Below are 20,288 nucleotides of genomic sequence, written 5' to 3' on the forward strand. Positions count from 1 at the left end.
AGGTGAGCTCAGCTAAGTCCGCGTCACGTGAATGGAAGCATGTGGAAAATTCTCGTCATCGGCATCATCGACCACATCACTGCCGCCGTAGGTTAGCCCCGTCTTGATTCCAAAGTCTGACCACATTACAAGTGTAGAAATGAAATTCATTGATGACTTGCAATGCGTAACGCCGATAATTGCAACGCTGCGATTTTCCGTCCCAAACATACAACACTATCCACAACGGGTATCATGCGCATTGCGCCCCCCCAAGATGATCTGTGCCAGGAGAAATAATCACCCAAATATAAAGAAAGCCCCAGAGGCCCTTTAGCAACAGCCATCTCCCCACCCCCCCAAATCCTCGTCTGAATATCATAGCGATATGCGGTTGTATGCAAAAGATGTCCAAAAATGTGGTGTCCGGCCCAGATGCTCCATGTAATCATCATCGCAGACAGTCTGTCCCCTTTTCAACAATGAACCGCACGGGTCGCTTTTGTCGCCACCTGCCAAACTCGATTCCTCCGACGGTTGGCGTTGTCAACGGCGCAACGCCCATGCTTGACGGTCTCGCCATCTTGGGTGAGCTGATCTCCGTCGGAGAAAGCGGCTCGGGGAGCTTGCCACAGCGGTCATCGTAGCCCCATCGCTCAACACCGCCGGTGCGAATCCAAGATTCCAAATTACGGCACTGGCTTGCGTCAATCCACTTCAGCTTGGGGCAATTCCGCAGCAGACTCTCGATGCCCGTGCCGGTGACGCGAACACAGCCTCTCACACTGATGCCTTCAAGGCTGTTGAGATGCAGCGCAATGCTCTGGAGACTTTCGTCGCCAACGGCACTGCCGCAGAAGGCCATGCGAAGCTCGCGGAGCTTAGGCAGTCCCAAAGCAAGGACTTCTGTTGCTGTGTCTGAGAGCGCGCAGCAAAACGAAAGGTCGAGGTGCGTCAGGTTCTTCGCAGCATTGACAAGCGCCACAATCGCATTGTCGGACAGATATGTGCAGTCGGCAAGACCTAGATTCCAGAGCTTCTCGAACTTGAAAGGCGCCCAGCTCTGAAAGCCTGCATCGGTGATGGAGGTACATCGTGTGAGGGATAGCGACTCCAGGCGGTTCGAAGCATGCGCGGCCAAGTGAGCCATCGAGCGGTCGGTTATGTGCTTGCAATAGGAAAGATTGAGCTGCGCGAGTTGGGGGCACCCAATTACAGTGCCTGGCGGAGGCATATTGGCTTGCCTCTGCTGCTGAGCCTGTTGCATCTTCTGCTGGTGCTGAGCCTGCGCCCGAGTCTTGGCCTTGTTTCCGTTGCCGTTGTTGGTATTGGAGCTTGACGTGATGACTTGCCGGTTGGCAGGCGGAGGCTCGGGTACTACCCACCCAACGACGCGGCCCAGCAGGTTGTCGCCAACCTTACGGCAGTTGCTCCAGTCTACCTCGACCAGTCCCTTCGCGTTCTCACTCATCTCAAGAATCTGGCTCGCTGAAACATCCCAAACAGACCGCATCCTCCATCGCTTGACATTCTTGCCACACGTCTTCCATAGCGTTGAAAACCCCTCGTCAGACAGGTGGAAGCAGTTGCTGAGGTCAACCACTTCAGCACGTGTTCCTATAAATGGTGCCAGCGTGCGCACAATGACCTGGTCCGTGACCGTGCGATTGTATAACGAAAGGTCAACAGTCTTGCAGATGTTTGGTGATGTTTTGAGAAGCATCTGCCAGTGACTGCTGATCTGGCAGAGCCGGGAGAGAACCCCAATGTCCGCAAATGAGAAAACCCTCACCAAGAGCTCGTCTGACAGGGTGGGCTTGGCTTGCTTGTGAGGTCGCCTGGGCAAGACTTTGACACGCTTGGCGGGAATGTTGGCATCTGGCGGTGTATCAGCCCCGGAGCCGGAGGATTTATTGGAATACGTGTCCGCGGCGAGTGATCGACTCCCATTGCTCAGTGGTGAGGTTGCATCGCCTGTAGATGTCGGTGGTGCCAAGGAGTGCCTCCGCCTGTTCCGCAAGTTCTCCATGTCCACGCTCAAGAACGGATCAGGGTCCTTGTGCTCGATCTTGTCGAATTCGTCTTTCGCAGGAGATCCCGGCTTGGAAGGCGTCGTGAAGATTACATGCGGTCCCGATCGGTGAGTTGATGTCGGTGTCGGGGGGTCAGACTTGCTAAGCTTTTCCCTCCTGTCATAGTCCGCCATCTCGATATCGTCGTCCTTTGCAGTGTACCGCATACGGGCCGTCTTTTCAACCTGCGACCTGATGGTCGGCGGGCATCTTTTCCAGAGCTCATCGAGCACATGCCCGGGTACCATGAGGCACTCCACAGTTGTGATGGAGCGCACAGTGGCTGTCCGCCCGGGCGCTAGCCCCAAGCTGCTGACCTCGCCAAAATACTGTCCTTCCTTCAGTCTCGGTCGCTTCTGGATCTGTGAAAGACTCTTGAGCCCTTCGGCTGCGTGTTCCTTTGGCGGCTGGTGAACGACCTCTGCCTCCCCTCTGACGAGGAAGTAAATCTCCTTTCCCGAGCTTCCTTGATGAACAATGTCCGTAAAAGGCGGGTAGGCGCGCGGTTGGACGCTGAGTCCCAGGAAGTGAAGAGTATCCGCCGGCAACGCCGAGAACAATGGCAACTCCTTCAGTGTCCTCCGGATCTGCACGTAGCCACTACCGATTGCGCTACCCGCCGAGGGATCCTCGATAATTCCCGGACTCGGTGATTTGCGCTTCTTCGAATTGATGACGGCACCGTCCCTGAATGAACCACTTTCACCTTTCGATACTTCACCAGGAGCCGCCGAGCGCGCAGATATATCTCCTGAAGGAAACTGATTTTTGGCGCCCACTTCCTGATGTCGCTTCTTCAGCAAGTTCAACCTCTCTTGCGCCTCTTGCCGAATCTCTTTCTCCATATCGGGGAACTTGGGCATCACAGCCTGCAGGTCCTCTTTCTTCAGGACCAAGAGAAGACACTTTGTACGCGCAATGATGTTTGCCGTTCTGGGCACGTCCATGAGAACACCAATCTCGCCAAAGAACGAGCCAGGCTTGAGCTCCGCATAGACCGCCTCGCCATCGCGGGAGGTGGCGGCAACAACACCGCGCACAAGCCAGTACATGGCCTTTGCTTCGTCCCCCTCTGTGATGATGTGATCGTTCATCGCGTGGATCTGCGGCTTCAAGTTGTTCCCAATCTCCAAGAGAAATTCCTCGGGCGCCGATAAGAATAGCGGGAACGAGCGTATGCGATCAACTAGGTCTTGTGGCATGTCGCGGATGACTGACGCTGTGAGAGGTGATGGTCGCATCGGCCGCGTGGGGTTGTTCTCATTGTTGAAAGAACGGATGAGGGAGACATTATCGCGCGGATTCGATCCCGCATTTGCCATCTGGTGATGGGCCAGAGCCCGGAACGGAGACGGGGAGCTCGGGGAGCGTGTCCTCCGCATCTTTCTTGAGCTGGCAGACATGCGTCTGTTTGTGACTGGTCCAGAAACTGCGAATCATCTGGCGGCGGACCTTGCCGCAGAGCTACGAGAAGCGGAACCGGCGATGAACAACGCAGCCGCAGAGCCACAGGTCCCTCCAGACGCCTGTGTAGTTTCGCCCGGGTTCGACAATTATTTCGAAGCTGCTTCCAACGATGCGCACCGCCTAGGGCGGAATTTCCGCCGGGGCTATCGTGTCTCGGCCAGTCGGCAATGGTTTTCTCGTCGACGCTGCGGAGCTGTGCCCGGGGAGCAGCAAGCAAATTCGAACTGTCTTCTCGTGTGTTAGAGGGTCAGCGTCCGACGAACAACGTCTGGTTCGCGTTCCAGCTTGAAGTCTGGCGTGTTTGCGTTCGACGGCCGTAGCTCATGGGCAAAATGCTCGAGAGGCTCGGTGGATAAGTGAGGCTACCTAAGCCTTTGAAACAATCAAGTCGTAGCAGTCGCCAGGCGCTGTCGTTTCGAGAAGGGTCGTCGTGCGGGCATATACCGAGACCTAGACATCCTGCCGTGTGAGAAAAGCGATGACGGAGGACAAACGAACATGGGGGGTTCTAGCTTCAACGTACCCAAGATCCGTCAAACAAACGCAGCAGGAAGACCGAAAGACAGTATCCGAAAAGACCAAACTGAGAAGGTTGAGGGAGGCGCAATAATTATGTGCCTCTTGTTTTCTTTTTCTTTCTCTCTGCCAGGACACAGAGCGAGGAGCTGGTGACACGAGGAGAGATCCAAGTGGTAGGATAATGGATGGCAGACATTGAATGGTGGCGGACATGGAGCTCGCCAGCACCAGCAAGTTGTAACGGCGGTCCACGTCCGTGGGCGTGGGGCACGCATGATCCAGCTCCAGCGGGCAGGAGCGTCCCGCCAAACACGCCGAGCCGCCTCCGGACATCAACGTGGGGGGGGATGACAGAAACCTGGACGGAAGGAAGGTCTAAAGCAATCAGGAAATCAAGCAAACAAACATTCAGCCGTCGCGCTTTTGTCGCGTTTGATCGATCTTACGTAGGACGGCATGCTTACTACATATTTCTGAAATTCATCTAATACATTTACTGTTACGCGAATAGTCTAAAGGGCTCCTGGACCTGCCCATACAAGTGACTTTCACACTACTGATGGTCCCTGTAGATCCTTCACGATCAGCGGTTCCATCTGAAACAGGCATCAATCCTCATGGTTGGCGCCTGACATTTTGTCAAGCGGATATCCATTCGTGGAACAAAGACTGATGTTATTTTACATCGATGCATAGAGTAGCGAAAGTCCATGCTTAGGGCGATAAAAGACACTAGTTAGCTCGGTGTTTTTCCCTGCCGCTCATCGGCAGTCCCTGATGTGGTCCTGATACGTTGTCATCCCCATGATATGTCAAGAGGAACCGCCTGCCCAACTGAATCAGGTATTTTCGCCGGGTAACACGTTCAAAAGACGAACTGGATCTTGTTCTCAGCAGCATCAGTGGTCATAGCCTGGCACGGCTCTCTATTGCGGACGATGTGTGTGCGTCGTGATCTTTATACACTAAGCAGCCAATTATTTTGTCGAGCCTCCATGTGCCGCCACAAGCCCAAGTCTACAAAGTCAACGCAAGCAAAGCCTAAACGCCAGTTCCTCAAGCCATTTGACAAGTCTAGAAAGCGGTATTCTCCCCATCCACCACCACTTCCTCCTCCTTCTCCCCTTCCTCCTCCACGAACTTCTCCTGTCGCAAGAATGTCCTGAAGAGCCGCGAGTTCGTGCAGTCCTCGTATGGGTATCCGATCTCTCTCAGGAAGTCTTCCAGCTCGTCGAGATTCTCGTCTGGGCAGATGATGCCGGTGAGAATTTTGGCAATATCGCCGCCCGAGTTTCGGTAATGGAATAGCGATATGTTGAAGCGGGGTCTCAACACTGTCAGGAACTTCTCCAGGGCACGCGGCCGCTCCGGGAAGTTGAACATGTACAGACGCTCGTGCTGCACGCCGGAAACACCGCCAACGAGATATCGCATGTGGCTCTTGGCGAGCTCGTCCTGCGATATGTCCTGGACGTTGAAGCCTTCCTCTCGGATGCGGCCAAGTATGTTCTTCAACTCCTTCACCCGCTCGTGGGGGGGACTCACCAGCGACAGACCGAAGATAACATTGGCAATGTCCTCTGTCGCATATCGGTAGGAGAACTCGGTAACCGGGCTGCCCATGATGGTGTCGACCAGCTCCGCGAATGCCTGCGGTCGTTCGGGGATGCGGACATGGAGCAGAGCCTCTTTGCCGCTGCCAACGGAAGCACGCTCGGCGACGAAACGGAGACGGTCAAAGTCCATGTTCGCGCCGGACGTGACGGCAATCATTTGCCGCTTGGGGTCGCTTGCGGGGTGTGCGTGCATGTACTTCTTTAGGCCAGCAATGGACAGGGCGCCGGCCGGCTCCAAGCTGCACCGTGTATCGTCGTACATGTCTTTTATGGCGGCGCAAATCTCGTCCGTCGAGACCTCGACGACCTCGTCGACGACCTCTTTGCAGATGCGAAACGTCTCCTCGCCCAACGTCTTGACGGCTGCGCCATCGGCGAAGAGCCCAACGTTCTTCAACACCACCCGGTGTCCAGCCTTCATGGACTGCGCCAACGCGTTGGCTTCTGAAGCTTCCACTGCGATGATCTTGACGTGAGGCGCCATTCTCTTCACGTAGAGTCCGATACCGGAGATCAAGCCACCACCGCCTGCACAGCAGAAAATAGCATCGACCTTGGCCATGTTCGTTTGCCCAAAAAGCTCGTTTCCGATCGTGCCCTGTCCAGCAATGACGTACGGATCATCAAAGGGCGGGATGTTGATCAGGCCACCCTCCTTCACCCGCCTCGCGCACTCCTCCTTGGCCGCGTCAAAATCCTGCCCATGCAACACGACGTGCCCACCCAGTCTCGATACGTTCAAGTGTTTGATGGCAGGCGTCGCCTCGGGCATGATAATGGTCGCGGGGATTCTAAGCTTGCGAGCAGAGTAGGCTACGCCCTGGGCGTGGTTGCCTGCTGACGAGCAGACGACGCCCCGCCAGCTCTTCTTGGGGTCTAAGTGTGCCATTTTGTTGTACGCGCCGCGCAATTTGAAGCTGAAAACTGGCTGTTGATCTTCACGCTTGAGGAGGACTTGGCATTCGAGGCGGTTGCTGAGGTTGACGGCGTGAGTCAGGTCGGTTCGTTTGCATGCTTCGTAGACGCGAGAAGTTGCGCTTGCAATGAGGCGAAGGTACTGTGAACGTCAGTCCGGTCAATCGCACGTTTAGGTTGAATGCACGCACATCTGGATGCCCGTTGGGCAGAAGGTAATCCTCGGGCACAATCTCCTTGATGCTCTGGCGCTTCTCGTCCGAGGGCGTGGATGGGTTAACGCTGTAGTCGGTCAAGGCCATGGTGTTGGTTGGCGTGTGTGGGCGCCGCGAGCCATTGGCTCGTGACCTGGCCTTGTCGTTCATCTCAGTCACGCCGTGAGGGTCGTCGCTGTCTGAGGAGTGTGCGTCGTTGACTTTGTGGACATTGCCGTTGGTATTTTCGAGTAGCTCCGCATCAAAAGTGTCGGACACCGGTCCGATACCGCTGACGCCATTGGTCGGGGCTATCGGGTGCTCGTTAAAAATGTCGAGCGAAGGCATGTCGGGCGATGACTGTGGGCGCAAAAGAAGAAGACAGATGTCAACGCTCGAGCATTTTCACAAGCAGCAGAGTACAGATTCAGCGTATTCAGATATACTCGAGACGACACGGAAGGATTGCTAGGGTCAGTTGTCGTGGGATCTACCGAAGACGGAGTGCTGTGATCCTACGCGGGCGCCCACTGACTCCAATACTGGCACTCGCAGCTCACCGATAATGGAGGACATGGACCGCAATGCATGCGTGCCCCGCACAAATGCCACCTTCACCGCGCACTCCTTCAGTAATTACAGCACTCTTCCTGTTTACTAGTTGTGACTGACTGGACGCCCAAATGCTGGGCTGGGCTGGGCTCACGCTGTGACACTGTGTAGGCAGTAGGCTGTAGGCTGTATTAGCCTGCAGGTACCGATAGAACCCCCCATTAATAAGGCGCTCCTTCAGGGGTATACTAATGTACCAAGGCCTTACTAAAGAGTTGCATTCCTCGATGCTTCACTACCTTGTCTGCGGCGCGCGCAGCTGTCTTTCTGATAAAGCAAGCTCACTTATCATTTCCAAATTGATTGAATCACGTTCTGTCTTACTGTCACCCTTTATCAGATTCCCGGCCCTCGCGAAATGGACTTCTAATGAAGCTGACTTACGACCAGCTGCGAGAATCCAGTCCTTCGACAGCTCTGGTCCCACACACCAACACCGTGCCCATGACGTCTCGCCGGACGCATCATCTGCAATGCTTCGTCCTGTGGCTCTTTGATCACATCCGTGACCTTCCCAGGTGCTTCCAGACTTGGGCCACTAAAATGGACGCAACTGCTCCTCCTGGTCTAGGCCTCCGTGTGCTGACGGCTGCAAGATCGATAGTTAGGAGATCACGTACAACAGATGCCACACGCGGGGTCCCTCCAGACTCCGGACCCTGGAATCTAAAATCTGGGTTCTAGGATTCTAGATGAGCCCGTTCATGTGGTGATCACCTCAAATCGGCAACACAATCATGGCGCATGGCATATTACGCGATGCCCCAGGTGCGAGTCTTCAACAGTCACTCCGCGCAGTTGTTGCAAAGGATAAGTACTACCCGCAGTGAAGACGCTGAAGCTCGATGCATGCGCTACGCAACTGACCGCTGTCATAACTCGGACTATTTGGAAGAAAGGCTTCGTGACATTCCGTGCCACCATATGCTACCTATCGTTCTATGACAAGATATTGTCCTCGCTCCCAACGTGTCATTTCTTCCGTCTCTCCACCATGACCTCTTCGTATGTTGGAGGCGGCAACTCGGCTGCTGCAGGCTTACTGCCCTCGGATTGCTGCTTTGTTGCATGATGGTTGTCTTGGCTTGCCGAAGTCTCCCGTTTGTGCGCGGTGTTTCCATGCCTCCACAAGCTCGATTCCAAGGACTCGAAAACCATCTCTGTCGTGACGTCTGTCGTCGTTTGTCTGCTCTTCTTCTTGGAGCAGCAACTGCGCTGAGCACGCCGATCTTTACGCTCTGCGCAACGTTCTTTTTTCCGGGCCTGTCTTTCGGCTCTGCGTGAATTCGAGCATCCAGACGACACGCTATCGGCATCCTCAACAGCGCGGGAGTGCGAGTTACCCCTGTGCAGATCAGGACGGATGGCGTCGTGTGCGCTGCAGGAATACTCACATCTCGTGAGGCAGGGTATGACCTTTGATGGTTATGCGTTAGGAAAGCCGGTGCGCGAATAGTGTTGGTGATAACTTGATAAGTTCTTAAAGTACTGGGTGCTGATGGGCAGCAATGCGAGTGCGCAATGTGTGCAGCCCGTCACGCAGTCCACAGCTTGAGCAGGCATATATACAGCGATGCGATAGATCCGCCTCGGGTCATGATTGCGTCGCTTTCTATGCGACGCTGACCTCAATAGATGCTCACGAAGCAAGTGCGGTCCTTGGCTGTGAAATCAACGCCACCTAATGTGGGTGTCGCTGTCTCCAATCGCATCCGCACTCGCATTCGCGAAGCCAACATCACATCGATTGCACCCGCGTACTCCAATCACGCTCATTTGTTGGGTTCAGACGAGCGCGATAGTACCCAGTACGCTCGCAGCACGGCTAACCCGCCCATTTGCGTCTCGATAGTCCGACCACGACCCCGAGCGTTGGGATCATTTCCTTCTTTGGATGGTCGCCCAGCAAGGGTGCGAATGCGGATGCGGCTCAGCACTTTTTCTCCCACGTTTGTGTTTTCTTGGATCGTCGCCGCGCCCTGACGCCGGGGGACGCCTTCGGATCCAGGAGACCATGGCTCCCATCCCCATATGCGATCTACAGGCGTGCCTTCGTCTCTGTAGTCCGTCGTATTCGCAGCGTCGTGGTCAATGCCGTCGCTGTTCTTGTTGGCCACGACATTACCAAACAACCCTGGTCCCCACCACATACCGAACTCGCCATCGACGCGAGTGCCTAGGGCAGCCGCGGCGTTGTGCCTGGTCCAGGCGACATATTCAGCGCACGCATCCTTATGCAGGGCTGCGGTGAGGCTCCGGTCTGCGCTGTAGGCATTGGACGTCTCGATCGGCTTGCAGAAAGCCGTGAGATGGTGGAAGAAGATGGCCTTGAACGTCTGAGAATCCTGAGAGCAAGTACCCGAGGCGTCACATCTCTCTTCAAGAATGCCCGCCCGGCCAATGCCACGCCACGGCGGTAGGGAACCAGAACGAAACTGGTCCACTGGTTGACTTCGAGCAAAATCCCATCCGGTAGCGTTGATGACTGCCTGGACGAGCCTGTGCCCATCGGTGAGATATGACGGGGCTCCAGTGACCGACCAGAGTCCTCGCAGACCCGTGAGTATCACACCTTGGTTGTAAGTGTATACCATCTCATCCCTCAGATCACATTCCCTGTTGTTCGCTTTGCGGCTGTCGATGTGGTAGCCATCTACAAACAACCCCTGGGTATTGGTCATATTCACCCCAACAAGCCACTTGTATCCCTCCACTGCTCCCGCTAGATGAGCTGGGTCCCTGTCGGGGAATGCGCTCTGCTGCAGCCACGGCGCAGTGAAGTTATCCCCAGGAAAATGCTGGTACATTGCTATCGACGCTGAGATCCACAGCTCGTTAGTGATGGCGTTCTTGTACGGACTCAACCTCGGGTTCCACACCATGCCGCCATGGCACAAGTCTTCAGTCCATCCCCGGGAGGCCAGACCCCAGAAAATGCGAGATCTGTGTGCGAACGACGGGACCCAACTGTGGCCGTGCCAGGGAAGGTCTTGCAAGACTTGGCGCAAGCATTGATGGTCGGTAGAATTTGTGGTATTGGGTGGGTAGTGCAACGCTGAGTGCGTCGACACAAATTCTACGGCTTCTAACCAGCCAAGAGCTACCCATAGTATATCGTCATATGCCTAGAGCAACGTTGATCAGTCCCGTTGTTCGCTCAGCGTGAACAACAAACCTACCTCGCCCCGTATGGATAAGGTATCTTGACCATAGTAAGATCCCACAACTTGGTGAAAGTATGACATGAGAAGATTCTCCTTTTGCGCGAAGCTGATAGAAGGCTCGAATGATCCCAAGGATTCGGTCAGTGTTGTCAAAGCACCACTGAGTAGGGTTTGAGCAAAGGCAGCGGTCCAGTCAATGGCAGTGGGCCAAGTTCCGTAGTCTGCGTCATAATAAACCGTTTGCAGAACTTGAAGAGCACTGAACATATCTTCCAGTGATTGTGTATTTGAACGCTGATCTTCAACCTGGGCCGAGGGAGCGAAATCAAAGAAGCTGGTGGGTAGCACCGTATCTGTCTCTACCATCAGAGTCTCCGGCAGAGAATCTTCAATGGTGCCAGCCACGCCCAAAAGGGCCGTCAAAAACGGCCAAGGCTGCATGAAGGTGAATTGACTTGCAGGATATCGCGAACGGCGGCTGGTCCAGGTTCTAGCAAGCGATGAAAAAGCGCTCTTATCCACGCATCCTGCAAGCCTGTAGGGTAGGCATGCTTCCTGTACAGAGTCGGCTGGAGCAATCCTCAAATAATTAATCTGAGAAAACAGGTAAAAATCAGACAGATAGTGTGTGATGTGAGACTGATCTAAGGCGTAATTTGCGCTGCGATCTCGATCGATGGGATGAGGTTCGTTGTTGGAAGAGGAGGAAGCTCATGCTGCTCCCACCATGGCAGCATAGTGAGGGATGATCATCGTTGTCGATAAGGACATGCATGTACAAGTAGGTCACAGTGCGCTTTTAGAATGAAAGAGGACGTGGGTGCATCATTCAATATTTGATCAAAATTTGAGCTGTGTTTTTGATGGGAACGAATCCTTTCTTCGCTTGGCCCTAGAAGAGCGCTGGAGACAATAATTACTGTGTTACTGGAAATCCAATGCGCGCACCAAACGGCTTCTGGCGTGCACCTACCCCACATCGACTCTCAATTGAACGAATCGTGGGCGTGGCTGGTCAAAGCTAAACCACACCCGGTTTGTTTACTTTGAGACCAAACAAGATCCCTGCATCTATATAACTGAACCTCAACCTCCAGGACGTTTACCTGTGCCAGTGTCTGCCAAGTATGTGACGCGCTCTTTCGAACACAAACAACCAGGTCCTATCGTCTTTTCAATCTCATTGCTGTGTATCGACTTCTAGTAGATAGTACACCTGCACCTGCCACGACGCGTTGATCGCACCTGCCCACATCCGCAACCGACCTCCCCACTCGACGACGCGTCTTCTGCGACGACGTCCTCGCGATGGACGCCGACACTGCAACGCGGTACAGATCCCGCATCCTTAGAGAGATGAACACGAACCGCGACAACCCATTCAACTCACCCCCTTCCTCAACCGGATCGCACGGAACTGTCACACTGTCCTCAGTCTTCTCCGACCCAGAAGGCGAATCGACGAGGAAGCTCAACGAGGATATCGCGCGTGTTATTGCACCGCGCAAGGGAGTCATTAAATACGAGTCTGCGGCAAAGCGATTTCCAGATTATTACAGTATGCCCAGAGACAAGATATTCGAGGACGACACCGATACGAGGCCAATGAGCTCCGAGTCCAAGGAGAACAAGCCGCCAGCCTTCAAGTACAACGATGACTCGACACAGGACGCCATGCAGGTGACGCACAGAACGCGTGCTCAGATGCAGCCACGCGTGCAGGACGAGTCGGAGATGTCGTCGCTGCTGATCCCGGCCAAAGGCTTGTCTGCGCAGTACCAGAACTACTCAAAGACCAATGTCCGTCACCCGAGCCCGCTCTCCAAAGTTCAGAACCGTAGCCAGTCGACGGCTAACGACGACGAGTCGCAAAGGCGAAGTTCCATACACGACGCGTTGGAGGAAATGCGCAGGCGCTCCAGAAGCCCGCACGAGCAGGGGAACAAGCGGCAGAATGGATCGCCGCGCATGTCGTCGGCCAAGTCAAGCTTGACGGCGGTGCCGTCGCCAGAGCAAGCCAATGAATCTGCATTTGACGGCTCAGTGGTGCGCTCGTTCTTCATGCCTGATGTGTCACACCTCGGTGATTTCGTCACTGGAACCTTGCGCTTCAGCGGATCCATGCGTAATGGCGTGCCTGTTTTCGTGAAGAATGGTAAGGTTCATGACAGCCGGGATAGGCGCTCCCAAGCTCACCATGCCGAGCTGAACGAGCTGGAGGTACCGGAAGATGAAGAGAGGATATTCGTGTCCATGGATATGATCCGCGAAGAGATTGTCTCTCTTCAAGAACACTATGACAAGGTACAGGAGTATGCCTCAAATCTCCAGGAGCAGGTGGAGAGCCTCGAGGCCGAGCTTAAGAAACGACCGGCATCTGGAGGCCGAGGTAATGCGGACTTTATGAATCAGCACCTAGCAGACCAGAAGGACCGTAAGTCAGCTGTGCTGCCTTGTCGGGATCTCACTAATGTCCGTAGGGTTGGAAGTCGAGGTTGCAGACTTGCAATCACGCCTCGAGCAGGCAGCGCGGAAGAACACGATTAACGAAATCGAGAATGAGTCAATTGCTCAGGAGAAGGACCGCGCAGTCAGGAAGCTGCAGGAGGCTTGCGAAGACATCAACAAACTCACGCGCAAGTTGGCGACTCGGGAGAGGGAGCTGGAGACATCACACAAACAGCTCGAGTCGACAGTACAACTGCGCCGTGAAAATCATCAAATCCGCGATGATTACAAGAAGATGGCAGACAAACACGACGCACTCGAGCTCATGAACAATGACCTGCAGGATCGACTTGCCGACTTTGAGAAGGAAGTCGAATCGCTCACTTCCGACAACGACACCTTGCGCCGTCAGTATCAGTCCATCTTGAACGAGAATCGGTCACTACGCACCGCAAACCAGAATCTTTTGGAGGAAAACGCACGACTCCGTGCAAACCCCCATGATGCTCCGTCTAACACCGCTCGCGAAGAGATTGACGATCTCCGCTCGCAGATGCGTGCTTCGGACGAGGAAAGGATTGCGCTCCAGACCGACAACGATAGTCTTGTTCGCCACAACGAGAACTACTACAGCGAGAACAAGACCCTGCGCCGCGAGAATACAGGCTTTGAGCGAAGCATCGCTGAGATGCGCGATCAGAATTTGAAATTGAAGGAAGATGTCGAGTTCTTGAAGGGGCAATTGGATCACTGCCGACCCATCCCTAAAGAGGACTTCTCGGCACGTCTTGAAGAGCAGACCGACGACAACATGACCTCAGCATTTTTCCTGCCTGATATCACCGTCGACAGAAATGACACAGGAGCTGTGCCGGAGAACACCCAGACGCAAGACTTGCCCCAGTTGCCCGAGTTTACGGAAAATACCAACAGAATGTCGGCGATTGTGGATATGACAGAAGAGCGCACGGAGAAATCGACGAGGCACGAGACTACTAGCCACACTCAGAAGACCGGAACGCAGCAACAAAAGGCCAAATTGAGCAAGACATCAACAGCCGGCACGGCTGCGAACAAGGTTGCATTTGCGGTTCCCGAGCACCCAGTCCGGGCCAGCAAGAGCACGTCGCAGCTGCCCAACCAAAGCAGCAAACGCCGCACCGCCTCAATGCCAGTCAAGCGCACGTCTATGCCCACTGTAGACATGGACGAGTCTACCGGCCTGCTTTCCCTTGACAACACCACACAGGATCCCTCGCTACCACTACCCGAGCTTCTCAAGCCACGTAAAGAGGCCAAGGATGGCAAGAGACAACAGAAGAAGGATGCCACTCACGAGGTGACAAGTCAATGCCAGAGTCAGAGCCGCGGGTCGGAACAGCGCCGCCACTCGCGCCAGCGCTCACACTCTCGCGGTTCTCAGAGCTCCAAGCACATTGCTGTCGAGACAACTGTGGAGAACCACCTTGGCGTCGAGAAAGACAACTGCCCTGCCCTATCAAAAGACGCTCGCCGCGTCCTGGACAACCTCTGTGAGCACAAGTGCAGCAACTGCACCGTATGCAGCCGAATCACGTCCCACCGCGGCGTCATATCATCAACAGACCTCGTACACGGCAAGAAGCGTGTCACTGTTCCTCGTCCTGTCCCTGTTACCGACCGCGGGCTTGGGGAAGATGCGACTATGCGTCCGGCTCACCATCCTGGCCATGCACTTGCCATGGTCATCAAGTCTCTTGAAGACGAAGCGCAGCACATGCAGCTGGAGCTAACGCGCGCGCAACTCGAGTACAACAGCTCCGACAAGGCTTACGGCCGTCGTGAACGCCTCATCTTGGCAGAGTCGATACGCCACCTGCTCAAACAGCTGGAAGCCAAGAATGATCAGATTTACAGTCTGTACGACGTGCTAGAGGGACAAAAGTCGGCAGGACAGGTCATGTCCGAGGATGAAGTGGAAATGACGGTGCTCAACATTACAGGCATGACTGTAAGGGATGTGACCAGCGGGACGGAACAGCTCACGTGGGAGGGATTCGGTGACCTTTGAATTGCCTTTTGGTATTGATAAGAATCAGGCGTTTGGGCATGATGACGCAGGAGATTGGCGCAACGGATCGGAATCAGACTGAATCCAGGTTTTTTGGCTGGCGTTTGTACGATGCACATTGTTTGGTATCAATGTTGCCCTTTTGAGGCCTTGGACTACGACAATAGGATGCACTGAAAGAACTTGATAAAGTGAAAGCTAATATGTTTGATATGCTGAATGACGTCTACTCATCGGACATGTCTTCGTCGTCCTCATCCTCGTCCACCTCGAGCATGTCTCCATCCATCTCCAACTCCTCATCTTCTTCCTCGTCTTCATCTTCATCTGCTTCGCTGTCCACATCCTCGCCAGCGTTGGCAGCCGCTTCTTCCTCCTTTCTCTTCTTCTCGTCCTCCTTCCTGGCCTCCTCTAGCATCTTGGCCCGTTGCGCTCTCTGCTTCCTCTGTCCAATGACATAGGCACCCAGCGGTGTCTTGCCCACATCGTACTCTTTCAGAAAGTTCTCCACCTGCGAGCGGTTCTTAGGCGCAAAGTCGACCTTGGCGCGCTGCTCCTCGATGAACTTGCCGTTGGCCTCGAGCTTCTGCACGAGCAGCACGAGCGAGGCCACGAGCTTCTGGTTCTTGTTGCCGTTGGCCTTGGAGCGGGCCTGCTTCAGCCAGCGCTTCAGTTGGATGATGAGCGGCAGGGCGAGTTCGGGCAGGGCAATGGACGTCGACCAGAGGAGGAAGTACTCGCCCAGGAGCTCCACGACCTCCTCGCCGACGCCGTCCTGGTACACGCGCGTGCGGAGGTAGGATTTCGGTGCCTTGTAGGCGACGGAGAAGTCAAACGCCTTGAGCGTGGACGGCTTTGGTGGTTTCTTCATCTCGGCCGAGTTGAGTACCTCGAGGAGTGGCGACGCGAGGGGGATGTACGTGCCCGTGGCGCGGGATGTTCGTAGGAGGGAGCGGATGAGGTGGAAGCGGAGTGGGAAGTAGACGGACGTGGGAATCAGCCGGAGGGCGCCGAGCGTGACCTGAACGAGAGGGTAGATGAGCGGTCGGAGGAGCGACTCTTTGCCGGCTTCGGCCTCTTTGAGGGGCGAGCAGTGCTCGGCGAGCACGCAGGACCAAAAGTCGAGGGAGTGCGTGTACTGCCAGTTGTACACGATGCGGAAAGAGTCGTTCTTGTTGTTGACGATGCTGCTCCGGAGGTGGATGGCCAGTTGGCGGATGAAGGTGAAGGCGGTGGTGTATCCGACCTGGGGATCGATGCCCCAGAGCTCGGCCGCCGAGTTCTTCATGAGGTTGATGCCCTGGATCGTGTTGGCGTTGGTGACGCGGCAGCCCTGGATGAGGCCTTGGTAGGTGCTCTTGAGCACCGTCTCGCGGATGCCCTTGTCTCCGATGACGACGAGCCTGCGGAGGACGAGGAAGGCGGTGATGCGTGTGGTCTCTGTCGACGAGGGCTGGGCCCAGAAGTTGACGACGGACTTGGCGAGGGCCTTGACGAGCTTCTTGAAGGAGAGTAGGTAGGGGAGGATAGGCTCAATGGCGGAGAGGGTGAGCTTCAAGGTGCGGTCGTCAGAAAGCGTGCTGAGGAGGTGCATGATCGAGGTGGTGTACGTCTTGAGCAGCAGTGACAGTGTCTTGAACTTCTTGGTCTCGGTCTGGACGTAGACCTTGCCAGAGGACGACTCCTTGGCAGGAAGGTGGTGCTTCATGACGGTGGGGATCTCGTTGAGGGCCAGGAGCAGGACGTCGTTGAAGACTTGCGGGCTGTTGATGGTCCAGCGTCCAGGACGCGAGTCCTCGTCTTCGTCCTCGTTGAGGTGGGCTGCGCAGCGGAAGGCGAGTACCGTCTGGCGGGCGGCACGGAGCGAATGGGTCTCGGCCATGGATTTGCGCCAGGAAGCCACAAGTTCCCTGGTCAGCTCGTTGCCAACGGTTGCCTCTTGGGCCTTCTTGGCCTTCTTGCGCTTCTTCTTGGGCTGTTCATCTTCCTCGGCCTCGTCCTCGGCAGCTGAATCCTGGCTGAGCTCGTCGACTTCGGCAAGGTCGGCATTGTCGTCGAAATCAAGCGCCTCTGGGTCGTTCTCCTTCAGGAACTTGTAGAATTCGGGATCCTTCTTCGCGAGGTCGTCCATGGTCTGCTTGCTCATGGCGCCCATCTCGTCGTCGCCTTCGCCATCCTCATCGTCGTCATCGTCGCTGACTACAGGCTGTGCGCCGGCCGAATCATCTGAATCGCTATCCGCTTGACCATTTGCCTCTTCCTTGGGGCCATCGCGCTTCCTCTTCTTCCCGTTGCTCCTTTGCGAGATGATCTCCTCGAACCCTCCATTAAAGAAGTCGTCTGTGCTCATGTCGTTGACCTTCTTGCCCTTTCCAATGACGCTGCCCGTAGGGGCGTCCACAGCCTTGCCATTGGGACCCTTGAGATACTCAGCATCGGTAGCGTTGCGTGCCTTCTTCTTGTCGTTCATCTGGTAGCGCTGCTTGATTTTGGCATTGGCCTTGCGCTTGTCGAGAACACCTGTGAGGTGCTTCTTCTCGAACTTCTTGGTCGCCTTGGCGTTCTTCTTTCCGGGGCCCATTATGACGGTAGGCCTGAGGGCGCGATTGGAGAATTGGTTGGGTCAGCAAAAGAAAGCAGAAAGCGAGAAATTCAGACCATCGCGGGATGGCAGATAGCCAGCTCGCCAGGCAGAGCGACCCTCCCAAATTTTTCCGCGGCATCTTATCGATAGCGCAAGTGATTGCGGCAGGCGGTCTACAATTTCTGCCACCGACGCAGCTGTCAACAGGCCCCCGCCACGAGCTCCCCCACCCCAAGTTATTGCGACCAGCTTCCTTCACTCCCTCTGAACGAGTGACGATTGAGACGATGTCTCCTTTCAATCACCCGCCATGATCCCACGACCCCAGAACTACGCGCCGACGCCGCATAGTTATGTTCCCAACACGTCCCTCAACGCGACCATCAACCTCGACGAGGAGGTCAAGCTGACCTCGACGCGCGCCGAGCGCGATCTGCAAGAATCCCTCGCCGAGCTATTCAGCATCATTGTTACTTTGGACGAGCTCGAAAAGGCTTTCCTGAAAGATGCTGTTCCCGAGAGCGAGTATACTGAGATTTGCGAGCGTTCCTTGAGGCAGTACAAGGCGCTGCTAGCGGATGAGACGATTGCAAAAGAATTCCAGGGACTGGAGGAGTTCAAGGCACGATGGGAGGTCCGTACTCACCTTTCTTGTACTAGCGTGACTCGCGCAACTAATTATTGGAAAGCTCGAAGTGCCTCGCGCGACCGAGCGATTGCGCGTTGGCATGCCCTCGACTACGGTGACAGCTGGCTCTTCCGCACCCAGCCAGCCACAACAACAGTCCTCCTCATCGAATAACACTAGTGGTGTTCTCATCTTGGAAGCGACTCAGGAGTTTATCACTTTTCTTGACGCCGTCAAGCTGGGGCTCTTGTCGAAAGATCAGCTGCATCCGTTGCTCTCGGACGTCATTCAATCCGTCAACAAAGTCACCGACAAGGATTTTGATAACCGAGGCAAGATTGTACAGTGGCTCATTACATTGAACCAGATGAAAGCCACAGAGGAATTGAGCGAAAGCCAAGCGCGAGAGTTGGAAATGGATATCCAGCAAGCCTACAATGGCTTCCGGTCCACTCTGACATGATCTCTCCCCGTCCGACTACATTTGTACATCGTAGAGCCGTATATAGACGCTACACAAGGAACGTCCAGAAGCTGGGATAGACGAATTCCTCCTCAAAAATACGTCTGACCTGCTCTAACACGAAACGCTCCACTTTGCCCACGTTTTTCAGACTCGCCTTGCCGCCGTCTCGCTCTCCGATCTCGCTCTCCACCTTGATCTCCTGTAACAAACCGCCGAACCGTGTTCCTGATTCTCCGGTGTCGAGGTCTTCGTCTTGCTCGCCAGGAGGCACCGCAGCTGCGGCGTCCTCAGGGCTCAGGAAGCAGAATTGGACTCGTTTGCGTATATGCGCCAGCACTCCCACCCCGTCAAAAGACAAGCCCGTAATGTTCAGTTTGAGCGGTATCCCCACGAAGCTGGGCATCGGGTAGTCGAGTAGAATCTCCGCCGTAAGGTTCAGCCGTATATCGCCCGCGTACTTGATCCGAAATACAGCCTGGACGTCATCCACCCTCGGCTCGCGCCGCCTCTGGCCTCCCTCTTCTCCGGGCTGCTCATCGCCATTGTACTCCTCTTCAATGGCCTCCTCGAAATGTGCCGCATCCCGCGTAGGTGGCCGGGACGTGTTGGCGCTGCCGGTGGGGGCAAGCGTGCTCACGCTGTGTTTCTCCCGCAGAACGCCCAGTCGACCATCCTCCACGGATATGCTACTCTGCGATAGGTTTCGCGAATGGTGCGATACTGGAGTCGAGGTACCCGCCATCCAGGAATTGATGCCTCCCCGTTGGGCCACCACGGCGGCAAGAGGTGTATGCGTTCCTCCTGTGTGAGGACCAAAATGATGCCCTTGGAAGTAGCTTAAGCCCGGTCCACCTAGAATGCCTGGTGTGCTCGTCCCCAGATATGGACTGCGCAGATCCTGTCCAGCTTGGCCTCTGATGTCCCTCGCCTTGCCTTTCACTGGTCGTTCCTCCTCCTCCTCCTCCTCCCCTTCGCTGCTCTCATCATCACCTTCCTGCCGTTCGTAGAAGTCTGGCAACGGGTCTGTGATATCCTTGAGCTCTAGGGACGGTGGTATGCTGCCGAAGTGGAAACCATGCACGTGTACCGATTTGATGAATCGCGGGAGGGGAATGGTCTGAAACTTGGAGTGGATAAAGGCGCGAATGCTCTCAGCAAGGGCGTCGCCGTCGGGGCCGGAGGTGAGCGTTTCCCAATTCAAGTCAATGCTCATGGTGAAGTAGTGATGATGAATCCATGCCGATCTACTGTGGGATCAAGCTTCATTCACTGGAGGTAGAGGCCAGCCCCGCCACCGTCTGCCACTTAGCACTCACCGGCTGATCAATGTGGTCTAGACTACAGCGCTAGTGATTGATTTAGAGGAATAGGTTTAGGAATTCAGAAATCCATCGGACGGCTCTACTGTGACTCAAGCACAAATTCCGCCCAGTCCAGTAGTTTAGGCCGTCTCTGGAAGCATCGATTGCATAGTTGGTGGATTGCTACAGCAGGCCATGAACTGTTACCAAAGAGGCGCAATTTATTGTCATTATCATGGGCTTCATAATTCCTTGCTGATTTGCCACCTGAAT

The 20,288-nt window shown here is 55.1% G+C and overlaps 7 protein-coding genes across 7 annotated transcripts; 2 read left to right on the forward strand and 5 right to left on the reverse strand.

Moving 5' to 3' along the window:
- Window positions 1-430: 430 nt before the first annotated feature.
- J7T54_008446 (F-box/LRR-repeat protein-like protein) lies at window positions 431-3,454 on the reverse strand (the record flags this gene model as incomplete). The annotated part of the gene is made up of 1 exon (XM_051505485.1): window positions 431-3,454. The coding sequence occupies one exon, from the start codon at window positions 3,452-3,454 to the stop codon at window positions 431-433; it is 3,024 nt and encodes a 1,007-aa protein (XP_051363216.1).
- Window positions 3,455-5,111: 1,657 nt separating this feature from the next.
- Window positions 5,112-7,110, reverse strand: J7T54_008447 (Threonine dehydratase-like protein; the record flags this gene model as incomplete). Its single annotated transcript, XM_051505486.1, has 2 exons — window positions 5,112-6,710; window positions 6,760-7,110. The coding sequence occupies 2 exons, from the start codon at window positions 7,108-7,110 to the stop codon at window positions 5,112-5,114; spliced, it is 1,950 nt and encodes a 649-aa protein (XP_051363217.1).
- A 2,036-nt stretch (window positions 7,111-9,146) lies between these two features.
- J7T54_008448 (uncharacterized protein) lies at window positions 9,147-10,181 on the reverse strand (the record flags this gene model as incomplete). The annotated part of the gene is made up of 1 exon (XM_051505487.1): window positions 9,147-10,181. The coding sequence occupies one exon, from the start codon at window positions 10,179-10,181 to the stop codon at window positions 9,147-9,149; it is 1,035 nt and encodes a 344-aa protein (XP_051363218.1).
- Window positions 10,182-11,846: 1,665 nt separating this feature from the next.
- On the forward strand, window positions 11,847-15,036 carry J7T54_008449 (uncharacterized protein; the record flags this gene model as incomplete). The annotated part of the gene is made up of 2 exons (XM_051505488.1): window positions 11,847-12,972; window positions 13,019-15,036. The coding sequence occupies 2 exons, from the start codon at window positions 11,847-11,849 to the stop codon at window positions 15,034-15,036; spliced, it is 3,144 nt and encodes a 1,047-aa protein (XP_051363219.1).
- A 226-nt stretch (window positions 15,037-15,262) lies between these two features.
- On the reverse strand, window positions 15,263-17,617 carry J7T54_008450 (uncharacterized protein; the record flags this gene model as incomplete). Its single annotated transcript, XM_051505489.1, has 1 exon — window positions 15,263-17,617. One exon carries the CDS (start codon window positions 17,615-17,617, stop codon window positions 15,263-15,265), a length of 2,355 nt encoding a protein of 784 aa, XP_051363220.1.
- Window positions 17,618-17,930: 313 nt separating this feature from the next.
- Window positions 17,931-18,711, forward strand: J7T54_008451 (uncharacterized protein; the record flags this gene model as incomplete). Its single annotated transcript, XM_051505491.1, has 2 exons — window positions 17,931-18,254; window positions 18,310-18,711. The coding sequence occupies 2 exons, from the start codon at window positions 17,931-17,933 to the stop codon at window positions 18,709-18,711; spliced, it is 726 nt and encodes a 241-aa protein (XP_051363221.1).
- Window positions 18,712-18,760: 49 nt separating this feature from the next.
- On the reverse strand, window positions 18,761-19,927 carry J7T54_008452 (Mitochondrial distribution and morphology protein-like protein; the record flags this gene model as incomplete). The annotated part of the gene is made up of 1 exon (XM_051505492.1): window positions 18,761-19,927. One exon carries the CDS (start codon window positions 19,925-19,927, stop codon window positions 18,761-18,763), a length of 1,167 nt encoding a protein of 388 aa, XP_051363222.1.
- Between the last annotated feature and the right edge of the window lie 361 nt (window positions 19,928-20,288).

Source organism: Emericellopsis cladophorae, assembly GCF_022114955.1.
Source record: "Emericellopsis cladophorae strain MUM 19.33 chromosome Unknown NODE_14_length_400046_cov_116_985211, whole genome shotgun sequence".
Classification (NCBI taxonomy): Eukaryota; Fungi; Ascomycota; class Sordariomycetes; order Hypocreales; family Bionectriaceae; genus Emericellopsis; species Emericellopsis cladophorae.